Source organism: Vulpes vulpes, unplaced genomic scaffold, assembly GCF_048418805.1.
Source record: "Vulpes vulpes isolate BD-2025 unplaced genomic scaffold, VulVul3 u000000648, whole genome shotgun sequence".
NCBI classification, from domain to species: domain Eukaryota; kingdom Metazoa; phylum Chordata; class Mammalia; order Carnivora; family Canidae; genus Vulpes; species Vulpes vulpes.
Window position 1 is genome coordinate 895,627 of NW_027325769.1, and position 20,102 is coordinate 915,728.

Sequence of the window (20,102 nt, forward strand, 5' to 3'; positions counted from 1 at the left end):
TTTATCCATTGTTTGGTTGGGAGTGTCTGGATCCCAAGTTAAGAACCTCTGAGAGTTTAACTTTTACCATCCTTCCACCTAAGTTGGAATTCTGGTCCACTTTATTAAAGAAGCTAGGGCAGCCCCAGGGGCTTAGCGATTTAGCGCCATCTTCAGCTCAGGGCGTGATCCTAGAGACTAGGGATCGAGTCCCCTGTCGGGCTCCCTGCACGGAGCCTGCTTCTCCCTCTCCCTCTCTCTCTGTCTCTCTCTGTCTCTCTCTCTGTCTCTAATAAATAAATTAAAAATCTTTTTTTAAAAAAGAATCTATTCTTTAACAGGCAAAATAGTCTGTTTTCTGTTACTAATTAATTTGGCATCATCTCCCCCAGGATGGTGGTGCACAGCAGCAAAGCATTTAAAAATCCTTTTAGTTTTATTCTTCACCCCAGTCTCAAACCATGCTGGGAATTAGGACAAAGACCTCACTACTTAGCCCACTACATTCTGACTTCTATAAATCCATCAATAGGATAGATTTTTTTTTTATAAGAGAACAATTTTTTTAAAAAAATTGTTTTTTTAAACAATTTTAAACAATTTTAAACAAGCCTGCTTGATCATTGTTCCTATAGACTGTGTTATTTACTTCTAAGTCTCTCAGAGGTCTAATAAAAAAGAGATTTTAATATTTTTCTAGATTCCACTGATGATTTAACTTATGAAAATCATATTATACCAACATAAAACAAAGCGTGTTAAATTTAATCTATTTTCACACACTGAATTTTTATTTGCAAATATTCTGATCTCATCTAAAGAAATGATATATGAAGCTATTTCCTTAAGGCAGAGCTCAGAATAGAACTTTAAATCTCTTAAATGCTATATGTTTATCCAATGTCATTACGGTTATTATTTTAGCTATTTATTGCCGTCTTTAAATCAGAATTAAAAGCATAAATAACAAAGTGTGATAATCTAAGATACTTCATCGATCAGCTAGGCCACAGGCTCAGAATGTCTGAATCAGCCAAACTTGCCTGGGTCAAAGTTCAGAATGCCATTTTCACTCCATATCTATCATTTTATCCCAGATCCCCACATTCTTGGTACATAGGGCTTTCTTTCTTCTCCTGAAACCACTGCATCTTTCTCCTTTGATACAAACTATTTTCTGACAGAAAGTGATCAAAACGAGAGTAAATAAAGCATTTCTAAAGCTCACCATGTTCAAACATCATAGAATTTTTGTTTTCTCAATTTCTCTCTCCCAGAGTCTTTAGTATGGTTATTTATTCAAAATACTGTTGTTTATTTCTCTGCCTGTATTCCAGCTTAAAGCTACCCCCCATGTTGATTTTTTAAAATTTTATTTATACTAAGTCTATAAAACGTTAGCATGGTTCAATAAGTGAGAGCTATCCAAAAACATTTATTTTAAGAAGTATCAACCGGAGCTCTGGGGTGGCTCAGTGGTTGAGCATCTGCCTTCGGCTCAGGGCATGATCCTGGGGTCTAGGGATGGAGCCCCACATCGGGCTCCCCGCGGGTAGTCTGTTCTCCCTCTGCCTGTGTCTTTGCTTCTCATGAATAAATAAATAAAATATTTAAAAAAAAAAGTAGTATCAGCCCTCTCCCTCTAATTACTTCTACTTTTTGCACTTGATTTCCATCTACCCCCTTTAGGTAACCAATATAAAATTAGTCTTTGATGCATCTTTCTTTTCCTTCTTGTTGGAATGAATTTCAAGTGCACATAGTGTCTTTTTTTTCCTTCTTTCTTATACAAAACGTGGTGAATTTCAGATATTCTTTTCCACTCTGCCTTTTTCACTTATGCTGGATATTAACACTTTGTTATATCTGTTGCAAAAACTTTCAGTTTGTCATTTATGTTTTGAATTGCAAGCTTTTGTGTTTTTCTGTAGTAAATTTGATTAATCACTTATTCTATTACACGGTATTTTGAATCCATTTAAAAAGCTTTTCCTTCATACAAGTAAGAGAAGAATGGTGTATGTTTTCTTCTGGTACTTATATGATTTTATTGTTTACATTGAAATTTCTGATCCATCTGGAGTTTATTCTTGTGTATGACGTGAGTTATGGATTTCATTTTATCTTTTTCCAAATGGCTAACAAGTTACTCCAGAATAACATATTAAAAAGTCCATCTTTGTTCTGATGATTTAAAATGACTTCTTTGTATTTCAAGATATTCTTGGGTCTATTTCTGGACTTTTTATTCTATTTCATTGATCTATCTTTCTTTTCATGTTTTCCTTGTAGAAACTTTGAGGTGTGTTTTAATGCATGGTAGGGCTACTTTTCCTGCATAACTTTTCTTTTTCAGTGTTTTTCTGGCTATTTATCATTCCACCTAAATTCTAGTATTTACTCATGCAATTCCATTTAAACAGAAAGCTTGATGACATTTTATTGGGATAGTGTTAAACTTATTTTTTTAAAGATTTTATTTATTTATTCATGATAGACAGACAGAGAGAGAGAGAGAGAGAGAGAGAGAGAGAGGCAGAGACACAGGCAGAGGGAGAAGCAGGTTCCATGCCCAGAGCCCAACGCGGAACTCGATCCCAGGTCTCCAGGATCATGCCCTGGGCCAAAGGCAGGCGCTGAACCACTAAGCCACCCAGGGATCCCTAGTGTTAAATTTATAAATTAACTTAGGGAGAACTGATATCTTTATGATGTGAGTCATCCTTTCCAATAGGTGAGGGAGTCTAATTTATTCACATACTTTTCTGTGTTTCAGGAGTATTTTTGCAAATTTAATGTGAAAATAATTTTAAATATTTAATCTCCCTTGTTGCTATTTTTAAAATATTTATTAAGGTTTTTTTAATTTTAATTCCTGTATAGTTAACAGAGTTACCAGAGGGGAGGTGAGTGGGAAGATGGGTAAAATAGGTGATGGGGATGAAGGAGTATACTTATCCTTTGCTGTTATTTAAATGAGGTTTTTCCACCATTATGTCCATGAATTGGTAATTATTTCTGTGTCTGAAGACTAGCAATGTCTAGTACTTTACTGAATTGTTTTTATTTTGACAGAGTTTTACCATTGTTTCTCTAGGGTTTGCCAAGTACATCATCATATTACATTACCTGCAAACCCCAAGTAGTTTTACTTCTTTTCCAATGCTTAGGCTTTGACTGCCTTAGCTACTACTTCCAGGACAAGACTGAATAGTAGTGGAGATAGTAGGCATATTTTCCTTGTTCTCAAACTCAGTAGAGGCGCCTCTAGTGTTTTCCCATTAAGTAAAGATGCTGGCTTTAAGAATGAGTTATATATTTTTAATTAAATTGGATTTTGTCCAAAGATTTTTTTTAGCATCTCTGGAGATATTCATATGATCTTTTTTTCTTCCTTCAATCTGCTAGCATAGTGTATTACTTTACTGGATTTCCTAACAGCGAACCAAGCTTGCATTCCTGGAACAAATGTCATTTTATCACTGTTTATCAGTTTTGTATTGTGATGTTGGATTATGTTTGCTAAGGTTATAGGAAATACTTTTGTGTCAATATTCATGAGTGATATTAGCAATAATTTTCTAATTATGCTGTCACTAGCTTTACTTCTTAAAAATAATTTCAGTGCCCTAGAATAAGTTATGAAGCACTGAATCTATCTGGTCTCTGAAGTTTTGGTAGAACTTCCTTGTGAAACCATTGGGGTTTGTTGCTTCCTTATGGAACAAATACCTTATAGAGAAGGTATCTTACCTATCTATCTTATCTATCTTATCTCTATTTCTTTGATGAAAAGAGGTATAAGTAAGCTTCTATTTCTAACTTTAGGAAGTTGCCCATTCAGTACAGGTTTTCAAACTTATTTGCATGAATCTAGGCAAAAGAATGTATTTTTAATTCTTTTGTCTTAATGATTATTTCCTCCTTGCCACTTCTTATTTTGAATATTTATGCTTTCTTATTAGGTTAGGGGTCTGTTTTGCACATTTTTTTCAAAAGCTATGTTTTTGACTTATTTATTAAATCTATATTTATTATTTCTCTTTTTTCTTTTTTTTAACATTTTCTAGCCTTTTGAGTTTGGAATTTAATTTGTGAACTTTCATTTTTTCCCTCTTATTGATAAAAGCATTTAAAGCTGTGAATCCTTTAATCACTATGTTAACATATTTAAGGATATTTTTCTATCCTTATGCCTATTTTTTATTTAATGTTAATGTACAATTACATACATCAAATTATCATCAGTCTTTTTTTTTTAAGATTTTATTTATTTATTCATAGAGACACACAGAGAGAGAGAGAGGCAGAGACACAGGCAGAGGGAGAAGCAGGCACCATGCAGAGAGCCTGACATGGTACTTGATCCAGGGTCTCTAGGATCACACCCTGGGCTGCAGGTGGCATTAAACCGCTGCGCCACTGGGGCTGCCCATCATCAGTCTTTCTGATGATGCTCATCTACTCCTGTCATAGTGGGATTCCAATAGATTCTCAAGGAGGTTCCTAGATACAAATTCCTGAGTTCCTGCATTTTAACAAGACACAACAGTGCAGAGCACCTGGGTGGCTGTCGGTTGAACATCTGACTTGTGATTTCAGCTTAGGTCATGATCTCAGGGTGATCAGAGTCTGCTTGAGATTCTCTCCTTCTCGCTCTGTCCTTCCTCCTACTCACACATTCACTCTCCCAAATAAATAAATAAATCTTTAAAAACACACACACAATCACTACTCAGACTTTTGGCTAAGATTAAGTGAAAAACACACATACAACAACACTGTTCTGCTGGTGATATACTTGGCATGTTGTTTTTGAACATCTAAAGCCAGCATAGCACTTCACCTTTGTAAGATATCCTCTCTTTTTGCCATGTAGCTCTGAAGACTTTAAAAGACACTTTTATAAAGTTTAATAGTGTTACTCAGTTAGGTCTCAGGGTTAGTTGCTATGGACCAATAGTTTGTGGCACTTACTAAGTCCTTTCAATAGATCCTAACTTTTAATTTAGATGCAATATGTTTTTTATTAAGTTACAGTGTTTAAATATTAATTCTGTTCCATTGCATTTTCATATATATTTTTTTCAGGGACTCCAATCATACCTACCTGGATCATCGTTGTCTAAAATTCATTTTAAACACTTTCTTATTCTTTTTTTCTTTTTAGATTTTGTTTTTATTCTCTTGATATATTCTGAATTTTCTTCAATGCTCTTACTAAATTTTCATTTGAATCTCTTATTCCTTAGGGAATTTTTAAATTAGTCCCCATTTCTTATATAATTTAGACTATTCAATGCTTTTCTTGAATTTAATCAACCCTTAGTTTAGCCTTTTTAAATTTTGTGTCCATTTATGTTCTTGGATTTTAAATTTCAGTCTTGAAAGGGTTTTTTGAACCCCCTAAATATTTATTTGAGAATATTTTATTCTATTTCATTTAGTGGGTAGAGTTGTCACACACTGCATTAATTTAATTTTCAGGGCAGCCCGGGTGGCGCAGCGGTTTAGCACCACCTGCAGCCCAGGGCGTGATCCTGGAGATCCGGGATCGAGTCCCATGTTGGGCTCCCTGCATGGAGCCTGCTTCTCCCTCTGCCTGTGTCTCTGCCTCTCTCTCTCTCCCGCTCTGTATCTCTCATGAGTAAATAAAGTAAAATCTTTAAAAAAATAAAAATAAAAATAAATAATTTAATTTTCATTCACTGCTATACTTTCATGGTAGGTATATAAAAATGAAGGCCAGTTATGCTTCTGCATTTCTGGGTACAAATGGTTTGAAGTGTTTTAAGAGATACCTTGTTCAAGAGTGCATTTTTCTATCGATAGTGACAGGTGGTGGATTTACCAGATGGCTTTTTAGGTGGAATGTTTGTTCTTTGCTTTTTTCTTTTGTCTTGTAGGATCACAAATGTGCTTTCCTATACCTCTTCTTTACCTGTGGTTTTCAAAAGGTGCATCTCCATTTTAAACTCCTACTCTTCTGAAGTGTAACCTTTCTAAAACTGCCTCTTTTATTTGCAATGTTAAGTTTCTTCCCTATAGTCAGTTTCCTGATCAACAAGATCACTTTTTATTCCCTGTTTTTTTTTTTTTCGCTTTTATGATGGACATTATAGTGATGACTTTAGATCAATAACAGGCCTGTTGATAGTTCTTCCTTCTCTATTCTACAAAAGTGTTCAGAGACTGCCCTTGTAACTCACAAGGGTCTACAGCAGGACAGTGAGAGGTAACTCACCAGGATTCCACATTTATTTTTGCAGTTACAGGTATTTTAACATTTGAATGGTATTTGTCTTCTTATTATGCTGAGAGCATGACTTTTAGTCCTCCTCCTCATTATTTTGGTTTGGGCGGAAGATATGCTGGGTGAGTAGGATTTACACCATGATCATTAGTTCCACTAGTCAGGAAATTAAGGTTTAATAATATTGTCCCACCATATAAAATACTTCTAATGACTACTATGAGAGCCCTAGTTTTCTACTCTTGCAGAATACATACTGTAAAACAGGTTTACTAATTCTCTAGTAAACTGTTGGCATGTACTATTATGCCTGCAATGACATGGGAAGACTGCAGTAAAGACTTAAATGTGTATTTGAAGGTCTGTGCAAAAAGACAGACACCCCCACCTTTGTAGCTAACTAGCTGAAAGTGAAAATATGAGACAAAAAGGAAAGGAGAATGTTGGGGAGCAGTTATGTGTTACACAAGGATCCAGTAAGAGACATTTGCTGCATAGGAAACATGATGATATTTGGTAACTACTTTCTGAGGCTTCTACAAAAATATGGATGTGGGTTTATGGTTCTTTCTAGCTTTGTTTACCTCTTGTGCCTCACTTCCCCTGGGTTACGTGTCTCTTTTCTCTCATTCTGTTAATATTGTGGTTTTGGGTATCTATCATAGAAATTTCAGTCTCTGAAAGCTAGAGAAGACACTTTTCTCCATGGAGCTTAGAGCTCAGGAGACAGGGACTTCACGTTGTTTGAAGCAGATGGCTACCTCTGCACAGACTTCTTCCAAAGCAGTATATTCTGTCATTGGCAAGTAGCAAGATTGGGAAATTTCATAGTCATTTTCATTGTTTCTGATGTTATTCATTCATTTATAATTATTTCTTAAATATCGTTCTTTGCACCTTTATAAGACCTAACCAGGATTTAAGAATAGCTAGTTTCTCTGGATAATTCTTACTCTTGATCATTTTACCTATTGGACCCATAGACTGTTGTCAGCAGTGGGTGGACTCAGCATCCCACTACTTCGGAAGTGTCTTCTCTGGCTTTCCAGGGAACTTGTTAATCATTGCAGGACCTTTTGAAGGATGGCTATTATCTACACATTGCAAATATGTTTGGTCCCATGTGAACCAAGCTAATTAAAAGTGTAACAACACATTTAAGAAAGAATCATGGAAAAAAAGAGTGGGGAAGCCTGGAGATGATGATACCCAAAACATGAAACGTTGAGGTGGACATTGAAAATTAGCTCTACTGTTCCCTCTCATTTGTCAGATCATTATTTTAAAGTTCAGCACAGGTTCTGATTAGGAAGGATCTGCTCCAAGAGGGACAAAATTAACCAATAAGAGCAAAGAGAAACTTGGTTAATTTGTTAGAGAGGTTACAAAAATTTAGCTCACTGTAATTATGGCAAAATAAAGCTGATATGGATTCTAGGTTCATATTTTCCAAGAAAAAATTACACTTTCTACCATAGAAGCTGCAAAACTATACCTACTAGAACCAGGCCCTACTGCAAATCTCCCCAGAAATACAGAAATGATTAAGACAGACCTGACCTCAAGAAGCTGAAAGCGAAGAGCATGTCAGAATATGGGGATATGGAAGGGATATGGAAATAAAGTGGCATTTGTGAAATGCTTCAACATCAGATAATGTATTCCCAGTCTAACTGGAATCTCAAGGAATCAAATGTTTTATGAAAAAAAAAAAGAGAGCGAGAGAGAAACAGAAAAATCACAACTATTCCTGTGAGTCAAGAAAGAAAAATCAGATAAGTTGGCTAGGAAAGCACATTCTAAATATTCCTCCAAGGAGACCAGGAGAGAGAGCTGAAGTGGACAGTGGGGGACTGAGCTCCAGGCTGGTTCTTTTACTTACGAGCTGGCTAAGCCTATATATTTATTCCATGTCCCTGAACCAGAGTCTCTTCTAACACTATTATTTTTCTGCAGATTATAAAATTAATATTCACTGCTGATAGCTGACATGTTCTCTGCTCTTCTGATCTAATATTCCTAAAAATCTAAGGAAACAGCATTCATACTCTGAAGGTTTTGTCATCTGTAGAAACGGAATTTAAAAAAAAAAAAAAACACCTCCTTCTCTGAGGAAGAAAAAATATGAAATCAGACAAGAGTCTCCCTGTAAGAAAAAAATAACCTTCCTCCAAAGGAAATTCACAAAGCAATGATATAGACCTTTTGTTTTTCAAGCACAGAGTAGCACTGTGAGGGCTCAGACTCCAGCCTGATGGCTGCGTGTGCATCTCAGGTCTGTTCTTCCCTCTGAATGTCTCAGGCTACTTCCTGAATATGCTCGTTTTCCCAGCGTCAGATCTCACATTCATCTGCAATACTCACCTTGGGATCTGTGCAGTCATTAGCTGCGCTTGGTTAGGCCAAGCACAGTGCACGCAATTCAGATCCACTTTCCTCTCTCCTGTTCTGATTTATGGATTTTCATTAATCTCTGACTTTCTGATACCCACATTCCAGAGCATAGCTGTTCTCCCAAGCCTGTCCAGAATCTATCTCTATGTTTTTAAAGATATAAATTCTAAACCCATTGACTGTGTAAACGCTGAGGTCTGTGAAACACGTTTTGGATTATGACTTAAAGTAAAAAAACAGGGCTGCTCCAGAAAACAGCAACATCCATCGAGTGTACCACTTGTTTTGTCCCATAAGATGTGATAAATACAGTGAGGGCTCCAGCTTCCTTCCTTCTTCCCTCCCTATCTTTCTTCCTTCCTTCCTTATCTCTTTCTCCCTTTCCATATCATACTGACTTCGTTTCACTCTAAAAAAGTCACTAATGTCTAGCATTTGAAACAACAGCACACTGTCCCCCCCGGGAGTGACCTGAGCAGGCTTCGGTGTCTGAACCCAAACACAAATTCATCTTCACACCTCTCTTCCCCACAAAGAAGAAAAGCTAGCTGAGCCCTCCACACAAAGAAATGAAGTCATGATGAAGTAATGCTAAGAACTAAACATAAGCTACCACGACAGGATTTGCCTTAATCCTAAAGACCGGCCTCTTCCATCCGGCTCTCCAAAGTAGAGCACAGGACCAGGAAGCCAGAAGTACATTCATGGATAGTACAGCTCTGCTCGGAGATTTTGTGTACTTTCCGAGATATACTCTAGTTGTGCAATTTAAGTGCAAATTCCCTGAGAGATTTGGAGCAGGATTACACCTAATAACTAATTTTAAAAAGGGGTATGCTTTACGTGGTGTTCAACAATTCGTGTTAGAACCCCCAAATATCTTTTTCTCTAACAGGCCTGTAGGAAGTCCAGCACAGAGACCCTGCTCCTTTCCAAATGGTACTAGAATGTGCGCTCTGTGAAAGTGGTGACCTTTCTTGGTTCACTCCAAGAAAGGCAGGCAGACTCCAAGATGGCCCTCAGTGACCCCTGCCTCCTGGTATTCATGCCACTATGTAATTCTCTCTCTCCAAGGATGGATTGGCCTAGGGACTAACCAGTGGACTCTGACAAAGGTCAGGGATGTCACTTCCAAGATTAGGTTACATCTGATTGAGACTTTAGTCTTGCTCTCAGACCCCTCCCTCTCTTGCTAGCTTGCAAGACACATGCTGCCATGTTTGGGGTGGGCCCATGTGCCGAGGAACTGGAGGTAACCTCTAGCAAATGGGCAGCAAATGCCGAGGCCTCAGTGAATAGCACTTAATGAACTGTATTCAGCCAAGAACCACACAAATGATCCCGCCCCCATCAAAATTTTATATGAAATTTCAGTCCCAGTCATTAATTGCAGACTCTGTGAGACTCTAAGCAGAGGACCCACGGAAGCCATGCCCAGACTCCTGACCACAGAAATAAGGAGGTAATCAATGTGGATTGTTTTAAGCCACTAAGTCTGTAGTTATTTGTTACTCGGCAATGGATAACTAACATGCTGCCATTTCCCCGGTGCCTTGAACAGAGTCTGGCTCATGGTGGGTATGCAATATATATGAATTGCATGAATCAATAAATGAAATGAATTCCTGTCACTGATATAGGGAGAGTTACTGAAGAAAATTAGTAAGCTATTCATCACACTGCTGCGGTGTGCAACACAACATGGCAAATAAACTCAATTTTCTACAACAAATATGCTAAAGAATGCAATTTTCTAAAATACACATATAGTAAGTAAATACAATTTCCCATAACAAACATGTTAAACAAGCTTTTCAGCAGTTGAAATAGCCTCAAGGTTGACTTATATTTCCCAGGAGATAACCATAAGCTTTCTATAGTTAAGAACAAAATATGACTGGAGACCTTTTTGCCCTTCTTAGTAAAGATGCTGGCCAAGAACTCAATTTCATGATGACAAGACTCAGAATAGGCACAGCTCTGACCGAGAAAGTCCTTCCTCCTGACCTGTCTACTGCTCACCATTCTTGATGCCTTTATAGTTCCTAATTGGAAAATACACTTCAACCTTCTTGCTCACACTCTCAGAAGCATTTGGGTCAACCTCTTCCCTGCCTCTCAAGGTTTCTCATTAAATAGTCTTGTGATTTGTGGACTGTGTTTCCAACTTCAATTTTAACCACAGGTAAATCATAAAATTCTTTTATTTCTCATTACAAGTTGTGGTAATTGCCAGGAAAGCAAAGGGCTGAGAAATACGGCAGTGGACGCAGTGGGAGCAGTGGGTGCTCGGCATGGTGGGAAGACCCTTCTTAAAACACGACTTTCAAACTTTAAATTAAAGAATGATAAGGACCCACATTTATAAAAGGCCAGAGTGGAGATCCAGATTTGGGAAAGCATTTCAAGCAGGCCCCGAGAAATGATTCCTCAGCAGAGAGGTTGGTGTTACAGACTCAGTGGAAGACAACTATATCCACAGGAAATCTACTAGAATCACAAAATATATTTTTCTCTAACAGTCTTGCAGGAAGTCCAGCATGGACAAAATATCCTGATGCTTTCTGAATGGTTCTAGAATGTAAGCTCCATAAAAGTGATAGCTTTTCTTTACAACTGCTTTCTAAATATCTTTGCATTATTTCCATTTGATCATTTTGACTGTATTTACTTTGAAAATTAATAGAAGTCATTTTGCAATTTTTTCACATTTCATTATTCTGTTTATTATTTTCCATACCTTTATGATGTAAAAAATATCTCTTCATTATTCTGTTTATTATTTTCCATACCTTTATGATGTAAAAAATATCTCAGCTTCTAGAAGAGAAAACTAAGAAAGATTCAGGCAGGTGCAGTAAACCCAAGGTCATGAAGCTAATACATGGGAAAATCTAATCTGGTTAATCCAAGTACCTCACCACCCTAATTATAAAACCGGTTTAAAATTATAAGAATCCATTAACAAAAGGAGGCCATGGAATTTTATTTAGATGACTGGCCCAGAGTTAGAAAACCTTAATTCTGCCTGAAATACACCAAAAGGCGAACCATCGGTCACTCTACTCTCACTGGGGTTTCTAAGCTTACTGATAGATCTAGCTCCCGCCAAACCACAAGCCAAGGGTGTTCTCACCATGTGGGCTAATCTGACTTGGGTTTGTGGCTGGAAGTCCAACATTACCACAGGCTAAAGACTGGGTAATTAAGCACAAGACAGCATCACAGAAAGGGGGACAGTCAGGTTTTGAGGAAGATATACCTGGGACAGAATGAACCAATAAAATAAGGTCTATGTCACTTACCCTCCAGCCTGCAGTGAGGCTAGACATAATGTGTCTAGCGCCTACCACAAAAGGAGGATGCTAAGGACAGAATGTGCTCACTCCACGCTGTTGCTTCAAACCTCCCAGGGTAAGAGTGGTCACCATCCATGACCGGAGGAGAGGGAAGGGGAGGTAAAGAGATTTTCATCATCAGGATGGTCCTAACCTTCTACATTTTTATAAGACTCATCTCTCAAAGCCACTGTTTATTTCCAATATCCTGTGGCCGGTCACATCACAAAGTGGTCATATCACAAATACGATGTCAGTGATATATTTATATTTCTTACCTCGATAATCTCTTTGTTTCAAGTAGTAGCTTATCCAATAAAGGGACACCTCTGCTTTCTGTGTACTCCCAAGATCCTCATGCCCGTTTTCTCTTCTCCGTGGCCCTGACTCTAAGTATTCATCAATGGATTGCCTGTCTTTGAACTGGTTTATGCACCGGTACTCCATACAGACCCCAACTCAGCACATGGGGAAAGAAGGGGATTTTAAAGGGTCTTTTTTCAGCCTGGAAAATGAGTCTTTTCCTTTCACCTCAGTGTCCTTAAACACACAAGGGCTTTATATGGTTTCATCTTTGTCATCCATTCAAGGTACCACTGTCGCCTGACAGAGGACAGGGATGCTTTCTCATCCCTGATGTGCATCCCATAACGCTGGAACACAAAACCAGGTCTAGCCGGCAGTTTCCACTCAGTGGCATTATATATCTGTCTTGGAAAGCTATCTCGGAATCAGGCAAGTGCAGCTCTCAGTAAAATAACAAGAAAAAAAGGAAACTGCTCGGCAGGATTTCTTTAATGACCTTCGGCCAACCATAATGTCTAATAGGTGCCGGGATTAAACGTAGCGAGGTCGGATCTGACTGTGAAGGCAGGAGTGGGCACCGGTTTGGGAGAGGGGCCTGCCGGGCCTCAGGCAGCCGGCGGGCAGTGAGTGCCAGAGTGTTCTGGGTTTGTGACTCTGCATTCTGTCCACACCCCCAACCTCCCAACCCCCCCCCCCCCACGTGTCCGCTGAAGGGAGTCCTGCCGCAGGAATAAAGGGTTTTCTTCACTGTCACAGAAACCCAGGTCCAAGGGAGGGGTTGCTGGCATTTACTGCCAAGAGCTCAGGGATGCTAACCACTCCACAAGGCCTCTCACGATAAAGAATCTCTCCAGCACTCATGCTACCTGTGCCCCACTAAGGAATACTGTGGGCGACATGTCGCTGGGGCGACAATGCTAGCCCCTCTGCACCCCGTCTCCTCTCAGGGGTTCTCTGATGCCTTTGGTAGAAGGACAAGAGCCTGCCCACCCCAGCCCCCTCCCCACCTGCTTCCTGTTTCCCAGCAGAGATGGTGTTTTGGGGGCTGCCCACCAAGTGGTAGGCCTGAGGGGGGGGGGTTAAGATTTTTTTTTTTAAGATTTTATTTATTTATTCATGAGAGATACAGGAAGAAAGGCAGAGACATAGAGGGAGAAGCAGGCGCCCCACAAGAAGCCCAATGCAGGACTTGACCCCAGGCCTTAGGATCACGCTCTGAGGCAGATGCTCAACCACTGAGCCACCCAGGTGTCCCTTATTTGAAATGGGGGGAGGCAGGAGAGTGAGCATATGGGTGAGATGAGGGGCAGAGCAGGGAGCCTGTTGGATCCTGGGACTCCCGGATCATGACCTAAGCTTAACTGACTGAGCCACCCAGACACCCCAGCCTGAGGGGTTTTGTGCTTGTTTTTGCAGGGGGGGGGTGGTGAGGAGGAGCAAGTTCAGTCCAGGAGAGAATTAGGAAGTCTCCGCTGTGGTACACACCAAAACCAGTGCTCTCTGACCAGCTTTTTCAATAATTGTGATGAAGAGGGCTGGGTTTCTTTTATTTATTTATTCAGAGAGAGAGGCAGAGACATAGGCAGAGGGAGAAGCAGGCTCCATGAAGGGAGCCTGCCGTGGGACTCGTACCCAGGTCTCCAGGATCACACCCCGGGCTGCAGGCGGTGCTAAACCACTACGCCACCAGGGCTGCCCAAGAGGACTGTTTTCATGGATCTTCCAAAACCCCATTAGTGCATGTGTATTACATCCCACCTATCTAGTTGGTCTAACTGGCAGTTCTAACACACTGTCTCCAAATTCTTTGACATTCCTCCCATAAAGAGGTGGAGTCTACATGCTCTCTCCTTGAACCCAGGTAGCCTTACAACTCTTTTGATTAACAGAGTACGGCACAGGTGATGCGACTGATTTCCATGTATGCATCACACAAAGTAATGTGGCATCTACTTTGTCTCCTGGGAAACTCACTCTTGTTACCATGAGTCCCCAGGGAAGAAGCCCATGGTGTGAAGAAGCCATGTAGGCAGAAGCCAAGCCATGTGGAGAGGCCACAGGGAGGCTCCCCATTGACTGTCCTAATCTTTGAGTCATCTGCATTTTATTAGTCAGTGTTCTCCAGAGAAACAGTATCCATAGGGTGTGTGTGTGTGTGTGTGTGTGTGTGTGTACATATACCTGGCAAATCTAAAATCTATAGGGTAGGCAGGCAGTGAATATCCAGGGAAGAGCCAATGTTGCTGTTCAAGTCCAATGGCCACCTTCTGATAGAGTCCTTTCTTGCTCAGGGAAGATAAGTCTTTGTTCTGTTCAGGACTCCAACTGATTGGATGGGGGGGTGGCAATCTGTTTTACTCAAAGTCACCAATTTAAATCTTAGTCTTATCCAAAGACAGCTTAACACAAACATCCAGATAATGTCTGACCAAATACCTTGGCACAGCCCCCCAAGTTGACCCACCCAAGTTGACCTCCATCACACCAGCCCAGATACCAGCCCAGGCATATGAAGCCTTCCTGCATCTCTCAGGACAGTCTGGCCACCAGCTGAGTCCCCATGAGTAGCCTCTGCCAATCCCACAAGGAGCAAAAGAATCACCCAGCCAAGCCCTGCCCACAGAATCTAGAAGCATTATAACGTAGCTATTTTTAAGTCACTGAGTTTAAAGATAGCTTGTTAGTTAAAGATACTCTAAGAATAACTGGAACAGTAATTTGAATTGACATTACTCCCCATCTCTCTCAAAAAGCATCAGCTCCACTGGCCATGTCAAACATACCAAGTCTTTCTAGCGTCAGGGCCTTTCCACCCGCTGTTCCTTCTGCCTGTGGTTTCCTCCTCCAGTCCTTTGCTTGGCTGGCTTCCATCCTTCCTGCCTCACATCAGATATTACTTCCTCGGATAGTCCTTCCCTGACCACTATCTGCATTGGCCTTGCTTCCTTTCTTTGTCTCTATTTTTTTTTCTTCCATTAGGTTCATTTTCTTCAAAACATTTCTCTCACCCTGAAATTGTCTTGCTATGTCATTGGCTCTTGTCTTCCCCTAATTAGAATATTTGCTCCCTATGAGTGGGGCCTTTATCCAGCTCATGTGTCACTCACCCATGGATTAGCACGGAACATGTGTTCAATCAATGTATTTGTTGAATGAGAAGTAATGAATGCCTCTATCATTTGTACAGGATTCTGGTCAGAGGCTTCAACTTACTGACTCTATTGTCACAGAATTTAACGAAGGGACATTAATACTCCCGTGTGGTACAAAGGATATTTATCTCAGACTTTTCCTTTGCTCTTTTTCCACCTCTAATGAGATGAGCAACCGCGAGGGAAGAAAAACCTAGCATCCTTTTAAAATACCTCAGAGACAAAAATCACTGCATTTTTTTATACTTGATTATCTATGTGGCTTATTTACATATTTTCCTAACTTTTCTAGATTAGTTAAAAGACAGCTCTGAACTGAGCAAGGGAAGAAAGGTTTTCTCCTCCCTCTTGGAGATCCAGCCAACTAGTAACCTTTGTGTGATACAGTCTCAGTTCTCAAATTCCTTTCTCATCCAGCTCCCCATCACAGCACTGACCTTGGAGGAAGGGGTGGAGAAGGAGCAGACCCATCTCCTATCTCCCGCCTTTTGTCTGCTTTCTCTTCATCTTCCAATTCTTACACATACTTGACGAATGAGGATGGTATTTCCACCCCCCACCCCCGATCCTGTCAATCACCTGAACCCAAGGCCTTATCCACAGGCCCTTCCTACCTGCAGCCGCCCCTCCAAGCCCAGTGGAGAGCTACCCCCACCCGATATACTATCCTTACCAATTCCCTTCTGTTCTGATTCTCCCTTGCATTAATTGTCTCTTTTATTTTTGTATTCTGATGCTTTGACATTTGGGGTCTTGCTGACCCTTGGGAGACTGCTCATCCTCCCTTAGCCAATTCCTAGAGATAGGAAACAATTCACCTGTAAGCACACTTTTCAAATACAAGCCAACCAATCCAGAACCCATACCCCCAGTACCCCCATTAGTGGGCCCTCATACTCCAGCTGCTATCCATCTGCCATAATCAACCCAGGGCCAGGGGCCGGACAACTCAGGACAGCCCCCATACCCCAGTGCCCACTGAAGTTATCCAAATCTGTCAACCTAAACCTGCTCGCCGCATACCTCCCATTCCTTCCCACAGAAACCACAACGAAGGCTCTACCCACATCTCTCCCTACTCCACCTGCCCCCTGACCCGCCTACTGCTTCTCCATGTGCCCCATACCATGGGAACTATGAGTAGCTAACTTTCCAGTGGCAATCATCTCCTGATCTGTTGACCTTCATATATGTCAAATTTTCTATGACTATACTACACTTTAAAACATCCCTCTAGACTGTAAGTCAAGTCAGTGTCTTAATCATTTGGGGGCAATTCAGATTCTGTACTTGGTGTTCAGATTTCAAATTATATTTTTACCACATTTTTAAAAGTCTTGATTCAAATCATGGATGCACTCAAGAAACATTTATGGATGTCTTGTGTGTACCAGGTATTGTGGAAGGCTCTGGGGATAAAAGGATGAATCAGGCATGCTCTCAGGCAGGCTCAGGATAGCACAGGGACTCAAAAAAATATTTAAGAAAAAAAAAAGGGAATGAATGATTGTCTTCTCAGAGTTTATAAACCAGAGTGCTGGATCCCCTGGTGCATTTCCTTCATAAAATCATTGTCAGTTTTGGAAGGCGTGAAATTAGAATAAACTGCTTTCTCTTGTTCTGTTCCATTTTTTACATGACAAGCTATTGAGATTGGGAATCTAAAAGATTGTTCTGTTTTTCCCAGTTATGATCTACCATAGTTAATTAAGTTTCCCTTGGAACATCTTCACAGAAATACAGCACAGCTATCCCTCAGAACAGCCTGAGAAAACCATTGTTTTGGGGACAGAATATAAATATAACATTACTAATAATAGTAGAATAGTTATTGAGCTCTAAATATATGCCAGGTTGGGCAGCCCAGGTGGCTCAGCGGTTTAGCGCCACCTTCAGCCCAGGGTGCGATCCTGGAGACCCCCGATCGATCCCATGTCGGGCTCCCTGCATGGAGCCTGCTTCTCCGTCTGCCTGTGTCTCTGCCCCCCTCTCTCTCTGTGTCTCTCATGAATGAATAAATAAAATCTTTAAAAAACAATAAAAATAAAAAATAAATATATGCCAGGCATTATACCAAGCATGGTGTATGCATTATTTCATTTAATGGCAGAACATGTGTACTGTCTTCCTTATTTTACAGACAAAGAAACTGAAGTTTCCACAGGGTGAACAGTTTGCTAAATGCAGCATAGCATAGCTAGTAAAAGGAAGCATCAGGATTTGAATCCAGGCCCACTTACTTCAGATCTTATGTGTTTAATAACTAGTTCCATATATGAGCTAAGAAATTATCATTTTCTAAAGGTATACTGCATAGACCCATTCTTGAAGACTCTGTATCCATCCAAAAGACTTCATCCCGGGACAAACCCTAGCCATTCAAAATTCTGCTACTAAAGGTATGATATTTGAATACACCAAAAATCTTTCTTTTAAGGGTTCATGACAATCTGTTTTTAAACTTGCTCTGCCTTGCCTGGCCATCATCCACAGTGGTCTAGTTGTTCATACAGTAAAATGAGATACAAAAAAAAAAAAAAAAAGAAAGAAATCCTCCAGAATAGTTTCTCTCCAAAAACTCTCCATAGCAAGCTTTAACAACTGCATTTTAGGATTTAAGCTGTTAAGAGAGTGAGTTCTCTGCTTTCTTGTTAGCCATTCTTTCCCAAGGAATTGTCAAAATCGGTGACAATGACTGCCCGCTTCAGCTGTAATTATTCCTTCCATTTCCATTAGTCTGGTCTAATCCATACCATGGAGGTCACCTCTAGACTCTATTTACTGCATTAAGTGAATTCCTCTTATTCTTCTCTAAGATAATTATGTTCATAGAGGCCAGTCATTCAGTAACTTGTAAAGTCTACAATTTCCATCACCTTGAACCTCAGGTATTTCCTCTCTTAACACATATTCGTGGGGAAGACAATCATAGGACACTGAGTAAAGTATAAATCTCAAATCTGTGCCTTTGTTTCTCCATGTGTACGGCTATAGATCAAATAAAATGACCATCGTTGACAAACTGAACTCATTTCTGGCACCTTAAGTTTTAAAATTCCCAGGAGAAATAGTGAAAGCTACTACTTTTTTCTTCTTGCAACCAAAAGAGAAATCTAGGAGTTGCTGAGTAAGGCTTTTGATACTTTGCCAAGACTCTAGCTAAGACACTGGTCAAATATTTATTTAATATTTCTTTTTTAAAGACCCAGACTTCCCCATCCCAGCCCAGAGGAAAGGGAAAAGACACATCCAAAGGTTTTCTTTCATTCTACAGCAAGCATTTATTGAGTACCTACTGTGTGCCTGAGTCTAAGGCCTTGGAGATACAGCAGGGAACCTGTATTCTTATCACAAAGAAGTAGCTCAGTGCTTGTGAGTTATTTGAAATTCCTACCGGGTCCGTATCACAACACGGAGCACTTTAAACTCTACTCTGAATCTTAGAAGTTAGGCTTGGAAGAAAGAAACCCCAGGAGTCTTTGGAGGCTTACAGCTGTCTGGGCCTCTCTTCGCTCCACATACTAGAATAGGGTATTTAACATGAGCTGCGGGGACGAGCTGTTATCCCCTCTGATTTACATGCAAAGTTTGGTGCTCCAAGATGCACCTTTGCTGGGGCTGGGTTCTATAGGTCTCCTTGGATCCTCAAAAAAGTCCAAGATCCTCTGAGGATTAGAAGCATTCCCTCAACACACCCACAGCCTCAGGAACCCAGGGCTTGCACGTCATTGTAAAAGATCCCTTTCTGAACCAAAAAGTAATGCCTGGCAGTGGGCATCGCCTTGGCCTGGAGGCCGCTGGGACTGGTGCACACCCCTCCCGGCCCTTCCCACGCGCGTCAGAACCCGGTGCGCAGGGAGCTGCAGGTGCGGGGCGGGGGGGGGGGAAGGGGTGGCCGGAGAGGGAACCGGAGCCCAGCAGGCCTGGAGGTAAGGTCGCAGGGGCCCCTGTCCTGTTCTGCTCCTGAGTGGGAGCCGGGGAGGACAACGCGCCCTGTCTTCTCCGGACCCCGCGGACACCTCTAAGTTGTGGCCAAGACAAGTTCTCGGGCCGGCTGTGCGCGCCTCCCAAGTTGTCCGAGCGCAGTGGAGCCGGACCGTGGGCCTGCTGGGGGCGGGGAGGCAGCCCTGCTCTCCCCTCGGCGCCGGGGTGCGCACCTGCCGGGCGACTGCCCCCGCGCTCGCCGCCCTCCTCCTGCACCCGCGGCCGCGCCCCGCCGCGCCCCGGGCCCCAACTTCCCCGCGGGACTCGGTACTTCACCGTCAGTCACCGTCGCGTCCGCCTCCTCCCCCGCCGGGTGCACCTCCAGCCGCAGGGACTGCGGGGTCGGCGGCGACAGCGGCCCGGGCCCGAAGAGCTGCTCCTCGGTCACGAAGCGCAGTTGCACGCGGAACTGCAGGCGCGCGGGGCCCAGGGCCATGGTGGAGCGCCTCTGCCCCGGGCCCTCGCGGCGCCTCCTCCGCGCTGCGGGCGAGGGGAGGGACTTGGGAGCGCCCGCCGCCCTCCTCACCTCGGCGCCCCCGGCCCCGGCCCACACCTGCCGCCCCGCGCCCCCGCGCCCCCGCGCCCCGCCGCCGCGAGCGGGAACGCGTGACCCCCGCCCCGCCGGCACCTCGCAGGTGCGCGCGGCCACCCCGCCCCGCGCGGTTCCAACGCGCAAGTTTGGGGAGCGCGGGAGGC

General features: G+C 41.9%; 1 protein-coding gene and 1 non-coding gene across 2 annotated transcripts in view; both read right to left on the reverse strand.

The window, feature by feature from the left end:
- Window positions 1-19,964, reverse strand: part of CARM1 (coactivator associated arginine methyltransferase 1) — a 242,895-nt gene extending 222,931 nt beyond the window's left edge. The window contains exon 1 of the mRNA XM_026001597.2: window positions 19,683-19,964. Coding sequence (XP_025857382.2) covers window positions 19,683-19,842 — 160 coding nt within the window. The 5' untranslated portion in view covers window positions 19,843-19,964. The remainder of the gene's footprint in view (window positions 1-19,682) is intronic.
- Window positions 12,308-12,373, reverse strand: LOC140597284 (small nucleolar RNA SNORD66). Its single transcript, XR_011999146.1, has one exon. It is a non-coding gene; the product is annotated as a small nucleolar RNA SNORD66 (small nucleolar RNA).
- Window positions 19,965-20,102: the final 138 nt, after the last annotated feature.